Genomic DNA, 14,186 nt, shown 5'->3' with positions numbered 1-14,186 from the left:
GGAGTCTGGTGTAGCTGCTCCTTCTCATCCAGCTATGAACAGAAGAAAATATTTATTTAAAGAAATATTAAAATGTAAAAATACAATTTAAATGACTTTTTTTTTCTAACCCTAGTTGTATTATTTAGGTGAACTCACACAGAGTTGATACTAGCTCTACAGCTATATAACTGAGCGCTCTTATGCGTGCAGGTCTTCCCCTGTGCCCTTGTCGTTGCCATATGAACCCAGATAGCTTGACTCTCATAGCTGTTAATTAAGACGGCATTAATTGGCTCGCTCTCTCAGTTTAGGAGCTGAGATTACTTCACTTTTTAATTGCTCCCGCGATGATCTAACTGTGCTTAAACCCAGATGTTTGCTATTAAACGGCTGATTCTCTCCTCTCTCTTCTGGGACCCTTAATCTGCTGGCCGGGCTCCCTTGTGGAATCTTTCGCAGGACTCGAGGCGCTTCGAGGGGATTGATGCTGATTTCAAAGAGCTGGCAAACGCCGTGCATCAAACACCCAACGTGGTGGAGGCCACGAATAAACCCGGCCTTTTTGGTAAACTGGAGGACATCCAGAGCAGGTGAGAGGTCCCTGTTTCTTCTTCTTTAGTGTGTTATCAGGGCCTTTTCTACTGGGATTTCACTGACTGTGTGTTTATCTGCAGGCTCTCTCTGTGTGAAAAAGCTTTGGCAGAGTATCTGGACACCAAGCGTCTGGCCTTCCCGAGGTTTTACTTCATCTCTTCCGCTGATCTGCTGGACATCCTGTCTAACGGGACCAACCCACACCAGGTGTCTCCTCTAATTTTTGCCTGAGGGGTGTGATGATTTAATGAGTTAGAAAAGCTCTTTCCACCATGTACAAAAAAAACTTTCTGCAAGTTGCTTTTAACAGTTTGATAAAATTGCATCATTTAGCTCTTAAGGTGTGGACTCTTGTTATACCTGCAGTGTCCACACAGGGGCACTGTGGCTCATTATTTTGCAGCCTGCATCAGGATATTGTCTCATGCATTTCCACCTTGAAGAAATAAATCACAGTTAAGCACAACTTGCCACTAAATCTCCCTAAGAGGAAGTTAGCCGGCGTGCTGCAGAACACGGGTCCTGCCCTTCTATAAATGATTCAAAAAACAGTAATGAATTGTTATTTATTTGCACAAGCAGCAGAGAAAGGCCCAGTCAGACTATGAGCTGAGCGTTAATGCAGCTGTGTGTGTGCGTGTGTGTGTGTGTGTGTTTGCTCAGGTCCAGAAGCATCTGTCTAAGCTGTTTGACAACATGGCCAAGATGAGATTTGAAGCAGATGAAGAGGGGAATCCTTCTAAGATCGGTCTGGGCATGTACAGCAAAGAGGAGGAGTACGTCTCCTTTAATCAGACCTGCGACTGCACCGGACAGGTAACATTTTAACACCTGTCAGCCAAGAAATCTGAGTGCCTCCACAGTGTGGATGAGAATCACTTTCATTTCCGTCTGGAGAGAACGCCTTACATTTCAGTTTATCCCTTTTTTCCAATTTTTATATCTTAAAATAAAATGTATTTTGTCAGGCTTGTAGTGAAGGAGAGGAGTTTATTACATCGCTTGAAAGGTTATTTACAAACAACCATGAAAGGAATTCATTGATTTGCCGTCGTACCGTCCTGAAAACGATGAAGTGCAATTAACAATCAGTAATTGAATACTTGTGTATCCCATTGATGTTTTTTTTATGTCACAAGAGAAATGACTTTACACCTTCAAAACACCTACTGCGGGTGTTTTGTGTTAATCAAACAGTTAAGAGTTAACAAATCTAAAGAACATCCACACTGTAACTGGAAAAGTGCTAAGATGATGAATACCTTAAAGGAGAGGCTGAAAAAACGAGATATTACCACTTTTCTGTTTTCCAAAAAGACAAAATTCAGGATTTCTGAAGACACATTCTTCATGAAAGTTGAGTGATCATCATGTTTGGTCCAGATATGTTACACCACGAGTGAGAAATGTAAAACATAAATCTACTGATGGAAAATACTCTCATTGCTATCTCATGTTTATCAACTATCGTATGAATATATCATAAAACAAGATGAGATAGCACTTAATTAATCCTGAAGGAAACTCTATTTTCATTCTCTTTTTTAATTTAAACTTTGTTTAACTCTTAACACATGATGTGCAGCAACAGACAAGAAGAAAAACAAACAGAAAGACGACAACAGGCAGGAAACAGAACACATGAATAAAAGGAGAACAACAATTGGTTGCAATAATTCAGTGAGCTGAATCAGTGCATGAAAACCACAATTTTGTATCAATTATCTATACCGCGTTTCCCATTCGGGGTCGCGGGGGCTGGAGCCAATGCCAGCTGTCATTGGACGAGAGGCGGGGTTACCTCCTGGACTGGTCACTAGTCAATCACAGGGCTGACATATAGAGATAAATAACCAGCCACACTCACATTCACACCTACGGACAATTTAGAGTCTCCAGTTTACCTAACGAGCATGTCTTTGGACTGTGGGAGGAAGACGGAGTACCTGGAGAGAACCCACGCATGCACGGGGAGAACATGCAAACCCCACACAGAGAGGCTCCTGTCAGACCGGGATTCAAACCAGGAACCTCCTCACTGTAACCACTGCACCACCCTGCTGCAGCCCTTAATTTTGCTGTGTCAGTATTGAATATTACTCAACTGAACAATTATGTTTGAGGAAGATAAAATACATTTTAAGCATCAGATACTGTAAAAATAAGACACACTTTTAATACCTATTTTTTCATCATAAAAGTTGGCTGCTTCTTATATACCAGTGCTACCAATATACCAGTATGAAATGCTGACACGCTGTGATTACCACGGTTGCATCCGCCACCATCATACTGCACACACCCGACCTGACTGGGAAACATAGCGACACGCACCACCAGTCTGGCTGCTCCCTCCCTCATGCGTTGAAAGCAAACGGTGTGCTGTGCTCTTTTGATTAAAAGACTCCTATATTAAAGTTAACGAATGACCAGCGGTTATTATCATGACTCGCAGGCGGTCTGTATTTCACAACTTTCCCTGCAGGCTGAGAGCTCGACTACCGTACTGTAGCTAGTAGGAGAGCAAACTCCACAAAGTGAAAACAGACAGAACTAAAAGAGTGACACAGCTGCACAGAAACTGACCGTTGTAGACGTAGCTGAACACAACAGAAATCGTCGCGCAGTAAGACAGTTTAATATTTCTTCTTTCTGGGAGACCTCCAAAAACAGACTGCGTCTTATATACCGGTACGATATATATTCCGCATTTCACTTTACTTTTTTTTTTCTTTTGGTTTTCTGAGAGCAAGGTCGACGATCCCTAACAAAAAATAGAAAGTCTTACATTGTAAACATTTAAAATTATACTTTTAAACCAAATTTGTCTAAAAAATCTACCTAAACTATTTTGAGTTTTAGTCTTGATTAGTATTTTTTTTTAAATGGGAAATATGTAGGCTGCATGTGTGAAGTGGTTCTTCTATAAATTATGCCGGTTTAGCTAAATGCAAAAGACATTTATTATCTTCGTTAGACGTTCTGCTGTCCGACTCTCTGTCTTGATGAATGGGACAGATGAAGGAATTCACTTACCTGCCCTTTCCTGTAACAGAAGAAAACATATCAAATATAGACATCGCTATAAGGGAGACTAATGAAATGGAGTCTGTCGACGTTGCCCCCCGGGTTTTGCATATCAAAGCCCATAAATCCATTAATGTTCCATTACGTCCCGTAGTATTTGCATGACTCCACTTCCACTCTAATGCTTATTAATGACCTCATTAAGGTCCATTGATAAGAGGGGCCGTCGGTGCTCACGTGAAACACATTTTAATGATCTTCTGCGTTTATATTAATGGGCCTTTCTCCGGGATTTTCTGTCTGTTTTGTGCTCAGGTGGAGGTGTGGCTGAACCGGGTCCTGGACACCATGCGCTCCACAGTCCGACATGAGATGACGGAGGCTGTGATGGCCTACGAGGACAAACCCAGAGATCAGTGGCTGTTTGATTATCCAGCTCAGGTACACAGACTCAGCGGGATGTTTGTGTAGATTTAACTGACCACACTCACTTTGGGGATTTTTCACATTAGTGGCCTCGTCCGACATCTGCCGGATTGCCAGCATTATCACGTCTGTGCCTCTTTTTGATGTTTCAGTCCACTGCACACGCTCCCTAATGCTCTACATACACAGATTCTGTTGAATATTTTAAACAGCAGAAAGCATATGACAGTTTGGATAATGGAATAACAAAATCAACTATTTTATCTTTTGAACGGCAAAATGTCCCGGATTTTGGGGTAGCAAAATGGCCATGAAGAACTTTATTGGCTGTCCCAACAGTGAACAGTGATTTTTCCTTGCCCCCCACAGCACAACTCCTTAGTCTTTGTGATGTTTAGCTCAAGTGAGTCTCTGGACCAAGTTGTTGACTGACTGCTTGTATTGGGTCCGTGCAGTGGTGCCAGTCAGGTGAGCCACGAGGGCCATGTCATCTGCATACTTACACCGAACTTCCATCAGATATGTGTGCATTGTGTGTGCGCTCCGGTCCATTTCGGCTGTGTGCACCCTCATCCGTCAACACCCACCGGGCTCTGCCCATCCCACGCCTTGCATTTCCAGCGGTTCATTTCCGTGTTTCTGTAGTTGAACTTTGCCAGCCTCGCTATCCGTCTGAACTCTTTCTCTAATTCCCGTTATCCTGAGCTTGTCTCCTTGTAAAAACGCACCTCTCTTCTGGACCAGGCAGATTTTAATTTCCCATTTGTTATTGTTAGGGTGGACGGTTGTTTGTTTGGTGACGGTGTCCTGACAGAATGTAATAAAGGAGGTAAGTACATCTGTCAACATGTTGCGATCACTCCAGTCATTAAAAAACTAATCCCAGTCAGTCAGTCCAAACAACCTTTTAGTGTTTCAGATTCTTCTTTATTCCAGACCCTGATGGTTTTTGTGATGGGTTTACCTGTTTTCAGTTGCGACCTGCACTTGGCAGTAACCAGATGACATTGTGGTCAGACCGGCCAATAGGAGGGCGTGGTTTCGCAATGTATTCATTAAGGATGTTGCCATAGAACAAGTCCAGAATGTTTTGCATCCTGGTGGGAGTTGGGACATATTGCTCCATATTGGGCAGATGTGTGGTGATGTCACACCTGTTAAAATCCACCAGTAGAAACACTTGCTGCTCTCCAGTTTGATTGACAGCTCTGTTATAACAATCAGCTACTGTATGTGCTCAGCAGCTAGGCTGAAATCAGGCCCTGGTACATATACACTAAGATGACAGTAATCTGGGAGAACTCTGGGGCTAAACAGTGTGGTCTGAAGGAAACGGTAATTAGTTCATACTCAGTCTCCCTCATTGTGAAGTGTGTTGCCCACTTGCAGTTAACAGCCATGCAGATCCGCCCCCAATCGACTTAGACATTTTTGCTGACGCATGGTAAAATGTCCAATTTAACAGCAGAATAAAGGTTAGAGCTTTCTCCTTAATAATCTGAAAGGCACTTAATATTATTCATATTTAGGGGTGCAGCTGATCTGACTGACAGCTTGACACGTCTTACCTGTTTAACTCTGCCTGTTACTCGTTTGACCAAAAGTTAGTTTGAGATAGCATTTCCATCGTAGCGATCACCGTTATTGGGCTTAATATCTCAGCTACAGATCCACAGAGTAACGTCCCTAAGACTACATCCATGTTTTACACATTCTTTGATTCAGACCCACAACATTGAAGAAATAGGGCCCAGGATGAACGCATCTTTGAATTTCCTCTGAAGTTGTACAAGACTGAAGATTTCCACCCACAGAAAGCAACAGTTAATAAAACTGATGAAGGGCTTGAGAGCAATGTTGAAATCAACTCCAGGATCAATAGTGTTTACTTAATTATAGCTGGTAAAACAAATTACGCAGTGCTGAATCACTCTTTACTTATTTATGCGAGCACCGGAGTCGAGGTGAGTCTTTGAGCGATTCAGCGATCAATTTTTTCCTCGACTGCAGGTAAGTATTTTAAGAGAAAAGAGCGTGAATCCTTACTGAAGTCAACAGTGTAAGAGTGTTTCTGCAGAGGGACACCTTTAATAAGAAAATAGCTCCGTGCAAATGTGTGTGTTGAGTTCGTGTGTGTGTTCATCGGCTGTTTATCGAGGCCACAGCTCATTACGTAGTCAGGTCCTCTGCTGATCCTGGTTCTGCCCTCCAGACGCTCTCTGCAGGTGAAGGAGAGCTCAGAGGAGCAGATCAGAGGTTTGATTACCATGAGATCACTGAGCTCAGTATAGACATGATGTCATAGTGTTATCTGTCATAATAGCATGACAAAAACTTTAATTCATACCCATAAAACAACAATGTTTTTATCTTCAGGGTATAATATTTATGAGGCTGTACTTAGATACCTTCTCTGGTCCAGACAAATCCAGAGCATTCAGGACCAGAATCTAAAGTTAGAAGGAAGACATACTGGCTGCTGCATTGTTGTCAGAGAAGCCAGAACTTCAACATAGCATGTTTCCTTAATGTCTGATCATACAGTAAGGTCACTTTATCATTTCACTCACTACACATCTTACTGATCATTTTGAAACTTGTTTGGAAACGTTTTTTTTCTTCCATATGTTAAAGGTCATATATTATGTAAAATCCACTTCACCATGTTCCTATAACTCTAATATGTGTCCCTAATCTGTCTACAAACCCCCCAATGATGAGAAAAGTCCGTCCTCTCCGTCTTTTGCCTGCTCCACTTTTCAGAAAATGTGTGCTCAAACAGGCCGTTTGAAGATTTCCCTTCATAACATCACAAAGGGCAGTAACCCCTCCCCCAGGTGGGTGACACTCCCACAGCTAGGTGTTTGTTCTGCCCTCTGAGTCTGCCTTCTCACTGTAAACAATAGGACATGGAGCGAGAAAGCCCAAGACACCCAAGCCCTTCCAGAGAGGGGGCGTGGTCAGACACAGCTCATTTACATATAAAGGTACAGACACAGAAACAGAGGAGTTTATAGGCATGATCAAATACAGCATCAGAGTGGATTTAGAACAAGAGGAGCATTTAGAACAAGAGGAGCTCTGAGTTTGATTTAAACTGGTTGAAGAGGAGGATAGTATGTGACCTTTAAGGTAAATATGATGACTATAGGTAGAACCTGTTAGTTTACTTCCTCTTAGTCAGAGAGGGTTTTAGGAGTACAGACAGGACCACTATGGGTAATGGAATGTTTTCAGACGGTTGGCTTGAACACGCTCATACAAAGTTGGGTTTTCTTCCTCAGGACTGTCTTCATAAAAGCATCATAAACATGTAGCTATCTATTCTATGTTCTAGGATTTAAAAATGGTTTAAACGCCCTCGTTTTCTGTTACTCAGGTGGTGCTCACCTGCACTCAGATCTGGTGGACGTCTGACGTGGGCATGGCATTCGCCCGTCTGGAGGAGGGCTACGACAACGCCATGAAGGAGTACTACAGGAAGCAGGTGTCCCAGCTCAACACTCTCATCTCCATGCTGATTGGGCAGCTGACACCTGGAGACCGGCAGAAGGTCATGACCATATGCACCATCGACGTCCACGCCAGAGACGTGGTGGCCAAGATGATCGCTCAGAAGGTAAGGATAAACCCGACCAAGAGATATATTTTAATGCAGACTCTGTGATTGCTGCTGTGTCGTTCGAGAGGCTATTACTGGTGAGTATGCTCTAAACATATTCAAGCGAGGTTGGTCATTAGCATAATTAGAGGATGGAGAAGCACAGATTATTTCTGGCTCTTCCTCAGGCTTCACACTCTCTGTGTAACTGTTTTTTTTAACCAGGTGGAGAACTCTCAGGCCTTCGTGTGGCTCTCACAGCTCAGACACCGCTGGGATGAGAAGGAGAAGCATTGTTTGGCCAACATTTGTGACGCTCAGTTTCTCTACTCCTATGAATACCTGGGCAACACACCTCGACTGGTCATCACACCTCTAACAGACAGGTACTGAAGTTTCACATCCTGGTACAGAAAAAGGTTTTGGTCTGAATAGATCTTACCAGCACACACTCTAAAGGGATAGATTTTTTAAAATACTCATCTGTTTTGATTATATTAATGCTAGGAGTTATGCATAATTAGAGACGTAACCACACACAGTCATATAGCCATGTCATAACCACGATAAACAAGTTTCCATATATAGTAGGACAATCACAGAGACTATTTGTGCTGGTTAGATTAAAGATGACTTAATCAGATTTTCTGATAGCTAGGCTAATCACTGTATGCGCAGATGCAACGCTAAAGTGATCACATTAAATCTACGCTACTGTGATTGGCTGAATAGGAAGGAGACATCTGATTGACTACAGATATTTCCCTGCTGAAAAAAATGCATTTGTGAATCTTACCACGGCAGGGGAGTATCAAAAATCCCACACACAAATGCAGTGAGGTTCACAAATGACAAACAGTTTGTAAATGCAGACTGACCAGTTTATATATTTGTGGATTTATTTTACATATATACAAAACTATAAATATTTGTGTGTGAATCCGAAATACATTTGTGAATCTTATTTTTTTATTTGTGGATTTGTTTTACATTTATATAGAATGAAATATATTTGTGTGTGCATTGAAATACATTTGTGAATCCTTCTGTGTGCATTTGTGAATATTGAGACTGATCTAACTCTGTTTGTTTTGATTTTGAACGTGCCTTGCATCATGTGGTCTTGCATCTACTGCCCCTATTGGCTTTATCAGAAACTGCATCATGGGCAATGTGTCTTTCAATACTGCCATCACAGCTTTGCCGCTGTATTGATACTGTAAAATCTGCATCAATGCACGTATTGGCAAGGAGCACATGATAGATATATTGCCATATACATTTTTCGAGCACAGGTCTACCTCTGCTCCTCCTCTTTGTCTGTTACTAGGTGGACTGAGAGTCAGTGTGAGACAGCATTTGTTGACCGCCATAGTTGTGCTTAGAAAGTCTGCTTCAGAAACCCGTGGATGACATCACTGAGCCTACGTCCGTGTTTTTACAGTGTATGGTTGTAAAAGTTTATTACTCAGCCGCTTCTTGGAATTGGCGTGCAATGACTCTTGGGATATTGTGCAAGCAACTTTCTTACTTTCTTCTTTCTTCAGTACTTGATTATGGGGACATTATTTACATGCATGCTGCTGCACATACTCTTCAGCCCCTTGATGCCGTATATCATAGCTCGCTTAGCTTTATTACAGGCCACAGTTACAGGACGCATCACTGTATTCTTTATGACAGTGTGGGATGGACACACTTTCCACTAGAATGGAACATTATTGTCTCTCCCTTATTTATAAAGCCGTCCTTAATAAACTGCCTTTTCATTTATCATCATTTATTCACTTTAAGGATATTGAATACCTTACTCGATCTCATGACTGCATCGTTCTCCATACTCCTTTCATGAGTACAGAACTGGGTAAAACTGCATTCTCATATTATGCTCCATATGAATGGAATAAGCTTCAGGACTCACTTAAACTGGACAAACTTATAACTCTAAAGCACTTTGAACATCTATTGAGTGAAACATTGTCTGAGGAATGCTCTTGTTTTTTCCTGGATGGGTTTTGATTGTGTTTTATACATTGTCTTGTATTTTGTTGTATATATGTTTAAGTGCTTTAAGAGGGCACCATTGCAAAAGAGAGTTCTGCTCTCCATTGATTTCCCTGTTTAAATAAAGGTCATATATGTTGGGCCACAAAGGATGCACCAGATGGATCATATGAGGGGTTGTCTTAGCTTCACAGTTGTCGATGCTGGTTTTAACTTTGATAAAGTAACATCCAAGAAGTTTTACCCCACAGAAAGAAAATCCTACATGGTGGATTTAATATCTTCTATAAATGTAAAATGTAACAGAACAATTGCTGTGAAAATACGGATATAAGTCGCAGTCTGATTTTGAAGGTCTCCCACAGAGAAAAAATGGTTTAAACAGTTTTCCTGCGTTACGATTTCTATCGTGTTCAGCAAAGTCTACAATGTGCAGTTTCTGTGCAGCTGTGTCGCTCTTTAAGTCCATATGTTACTTTTTGGAGTTTGCACTCCTACTAGCTGAAGTACAGTAGTCGAGCTCTCAGCATGCAGGGAAAGTTGTGAAGTACAGACCCATAGCTTGCGAGCTCTCTGCCTGACTCCGCTGGTCACGCGTTAATTTTAAAATAGGAGTCTCTCAATCAGGAGAGCACTCGACAAGGTTTATTTACAGAACAATATACCACTGTAAATACATGAAGGAAAAGTTGGTAAAAAGTCGCACAGCCAGCCTGCTCTGTGTCCAAGCACAGCATGCAATCAGCTTGCAGTAAACAATTAATGTGGAAGAATTTTCATTCGCGTCAAGTCGCCTTCAGTGTGTGATGGTGGCGACTGCACCCGCAGTAATGACAACGCGTGTGTCAGCATTTTATACTGGTTTATTGGTCGCACCGGTGTTTAAGAAACAGCTAACTTTTTAGATAAAAAAATAGTTATCAAAAGTGCGTCTTATACACCGGATTTTACGGTAACTAAATATAAAATGTCCTTCACAAAAAGCCAATTAGCCACACATGCTAATGATTTGATGTTTTTTCAGCAGATAGAACTCTGTTTTGTGTCTCTGCTGTCTTAGACTTTGGCTCTTGTGTTTTGGGTTTTGGAAAGACTAAAAAAAGACAACATCCCCCAAACTCATTAAATCCTGAGTATCTCTCTTTCCACAGTCCCCTGCACACAGCTTCAGCATGTGGAGAACCTGACAGGCCTGCAGTGCACTGTTATGGTTGTTAAGCTATGATTGGACAGTCTCTGTTTGGGGAAGGGGTTTAGGGAGCGGTCAATTGCCCAAAGGCTGCAAACTCTTCACTCCTATAAAAAGGGTTAAGTGAAAAAGCAAAAAATATCTCCCATTACGTCAAGTAGAGGTTTATTTTCTAATCAAGTATGCCAGTTTGCCTGAAGCCAATTCAAAATCCATTACAAGAACATTTCAGAAATCCATTTCTGTTGATGAAATTTGGTCTTTTTTTCCTCGTACTTGAAAACGGAGTTGAAGATACCAGCTTCTTATCTAATAATAACCATCTGACGCATTCTAATGATCTGCATTTGAATCATTATGTACACCCACCTCGAGCAAAACCTTTTAGAACAGCTCAGCTCGGCTCTTTACCAGCTGCTTGTTTGTTCACATGCACATGTTTCTGCAGGATTCATGATAAAGTTTTCACCACTCAGAGATGAATACCTGCCTCTCGGAGCCCTTTGGCAAACGGCAGCGCTCGGCTGTGTGGTTTTCAGACTGACCAGTATTCCCTTTGAAGCCTGAACAAACAGAAACAATGGGCTTTGATGGGCGGCTCAGCGGCCGCGTAGCAGGACTTCACCATATGGTGCATGCCCTCGCTATGCCGCGCTGTGACTCACGCAGCTTTCTGTTCAACAATGGAGCGTGGACCAGAGGGCCGGGTGTCAAACACTCAATCCACGACTTGAGAAAGCAGCGAAAAGCGTGTTTGCTTCATGATATTGTCGAACAACTTTCTGAGGAAAAGAGCCAGAGAGAGAGACGGGAACATCTGGATGCTGTCGAGTGAAAACCTGATGTGATTAAACAACACAGCAGCTGAGGATGAAAAGGCCTGTTTTTAGTTTGATACTATTCATACTCTAGTTAATCCTGTGGGATTTTAAAGGGTCAGTTCACCCAAAAAAAGAACAAATTAACATTTCCTTACATGCCTCGAGGCAAGGCACATTAATTTTAATACCACCTCCCAACAATGACATTCAAAGTCTGCTTTTTCTCTTCATTACAGATTAAAAAAGGCTTTAAGATAAGATGTAATGAGGAAAGATTACAAATAAATAACAAGACTTAAAAATGAATTTAGTCAGAAAGAAGTACCACCAGGAAGTGGAAGATATGGACTAATCATTGAATCTATAAAAGACGCCTGTAAAGAGAAACTGAGACTTTGAACAGACACTTATTTTACAGAGTTTTCTTGTAAAACTACAGCTGAACTTAACCCTGAAACTTCACTGAACGATGATGTGATCAGGTCAGCTTTCTCATGAAAAGTTGACTGAAGAGGCCTTTTCTCTATTTTCCTTTAACGTAGTTTTCGAAAAAGATACTCACAAAATCTAAAACTGGGACTGGTGCTTTATGTATTTAATATAAAATGTTCATAAAAGGATGAAGCGCATGATTAATGTTCACTACAGGAAGTCTGTCAGTTTCCCCTCTTAGCACCCTTCATCTCTAGGGGCGGCTGTGGTTCAGTGGAAGAGTCGGCGGTCTCTCAATCGTAAGGTTCAATCCCCAGCTCCTTCATCCACATGTCTGATGTGTGATTGGGCAAGACCAGCTTAATATCGCGATGACGACCAGTTGTTGCTTTTTAAGCTCTAAGAACATCTATCAGGTGAACCTCGAGGTGAAAATGTTTGTGACTCTTGGTGAAGAAAATGTGCTTTTGTCATTATAGTGATTATTAACACAACATTAAAGCATGTGATTTATGATTTACTGGTCGATCTTCATTCCAACCCTCACCTGTGGTCATGAGCTTTGGGCAATGACCGAAAGAATGAGATTGCGGATACAAGCGGCCGAAATAAGTTTCCTTTGGAGGGTGTCTGGGCTCGGCCTCAGAGAGAGGGCGAGGAGCACGGACATTCGGGAAGAGCTCGGAGTTGAGCCGCTCCGCCTTTGCTTTGAAAGGAGCCAGTTGAGGTGGTTTAGACATCTGTTAAGGATGCCTCCTGGACGCCTCCCTTTAGAGGTTTTCCGGGCACGCCCAATTGGGGAGAGGGAAGTCTGGGTTGACTTACTGCGCCTGTTGCCACCGCGACCCGACCTTGGATAAGCGGAAGAAAATGGATGGATGGATTGTCTGTTGAAGACATAGAATGATCTAACAGTTGTCAGTGACAGCAGTGATGTAGGAAATGTGATGTCAAACATGTACAGCTGCTGGGAAAACATTTCTAATGAATCCAGGCCTGTTTGTGCTTGTTTAGCACAGGCAGGCAGGCAGGCGGGCTGCAGTCAGTCTGTTCAGTTCACCTTCTGCTGCAGAATAATTAGACTAAAGGAATCACGCTCGCTAATCTATAACAGCAGGACTGTTATTGGCACAATGTTAGCGTCCACTCAATACTTACTGCAGGATCTCCAAAGCTGCACCATTATGCAAAATGTCAGGAATATTTTACCCTACACACACACACACACACACACACACACACACACACACAAACTCACGCACACACACACAGATGAACAGAGAGAGAGAGAGAGATGGAGGGAGGGAGGAAGGATGAGTCAGACAGACAGACTGATGTATGGCTGCTTGTTTTAAAAACACTGTAATAAAACAAGTCACCTTGTCACAGCCTCCTAGTTTAGCTCCCTCTCTTGTCTTTAATCTGGCTTTAGTTATTCCGTGCAGGACGTCCTCATCCAGCCCCCCAGACGACTGATTGTGAGATTTTTGGCCGTATTTCAGAGGAGAGCCATAAAGCTTGTTGGCGCTGGTATCCGGATGATGCACTGTATACAGATGGGATCATTCGTCTTCTCGCAGCTTCCGTCCCTCGCTGTGCTTTCCAATATCTTCCCCCCTTCCACACATCATCTTTTAACTAGCAGCTCATTAAAATCATTGCATTATTGATAATCAAGGAAACCACTGTGTTCATCGTCCCGATCAATAAACTCCTGATTGTCTGCATCAGTTCACCTCATTGATGCTGCTGTTTTTTTTATTGATACCAGATTGGCAGCCTGTTTGTCAGTCCTGACAGGTTTCTGCAGCAGAAGCAATCATTGGTGTTGCTAATCAGGCTGTGTGATAATCAAAGCACAGCAGCGGATTATATTATCATATAATGAGGTTATGTACGACGACGGCTGAGACATTGTCAGAGCTGGTTATGAGACTGTGTCAACGCGGAGCTCGTCATGTGCATGGCATACAGCGGTGTGCAGAGTTCTAATAATAATAATAATAATGAGACATTACACTATTATAGCGTTTAACAAAGAAGCTTAACAAAGAATAACAGAGGAAGATATACTTTATTAATATTATATTAATGTTCAGTTTTACGCCCT

At 42.1% G+C, this 14,186-nt stretch overlaps 1 protein-coding gene across 1 annotated transcript in view; it reads left to right on the top strand.

The window, feature by feature from the left end:
* The window catches only part of dnah9 (dynein, axonemal, heavy chain 9), a 179,177-nt gene that overhangs the window by 34,456 nt on the left and 130,535 nt on the right, over window positions 1-14,186 (top strand). Inside the window, exons 27-32 of the mRNA XM_061027577.1 lie at window positions 442-572; window positions 657-783; window positions 1,240-1,392; window positions 3,919-4,044; window positions 7,409-7,648; window positions 7,856-8,016. Coding sequence (XP_060883560.1) covers window positions 442-572; window positions 657-783; window positions 1,240-1,392; window positions 3,919-4,044; window positions 7,409-7,648; window positions 7,856-8,016 — 938 coding nt within the window. The remainder of the gene's footprint in view (window positions 1-441; window positions 573-656; window positions 784-1,239; window positions 1,393-3,918; window positions 4,045-7,408; window positions 7,649-7,855; window positions 8,017-14,186) is intronic.

This window comes from Labrus mixtus, chromosome 21, assembly GCF_963584025.1.
Source record: "Labrus mixtus chromosome 21, fLabMix1.1, whole genome shotgun sequence".
Classification (NCBI taxonomy): Eukaryota; Metazoa; Chordata; class Actinopteri; order Labriformes; family Labridae; genus Labrus; species Labrus mixtus.
The sequence above is the reverse complement of the archived record's forward strand: the minus strand, read 5'-3'. Positions and strand labels throughout refer to the sequence as shown.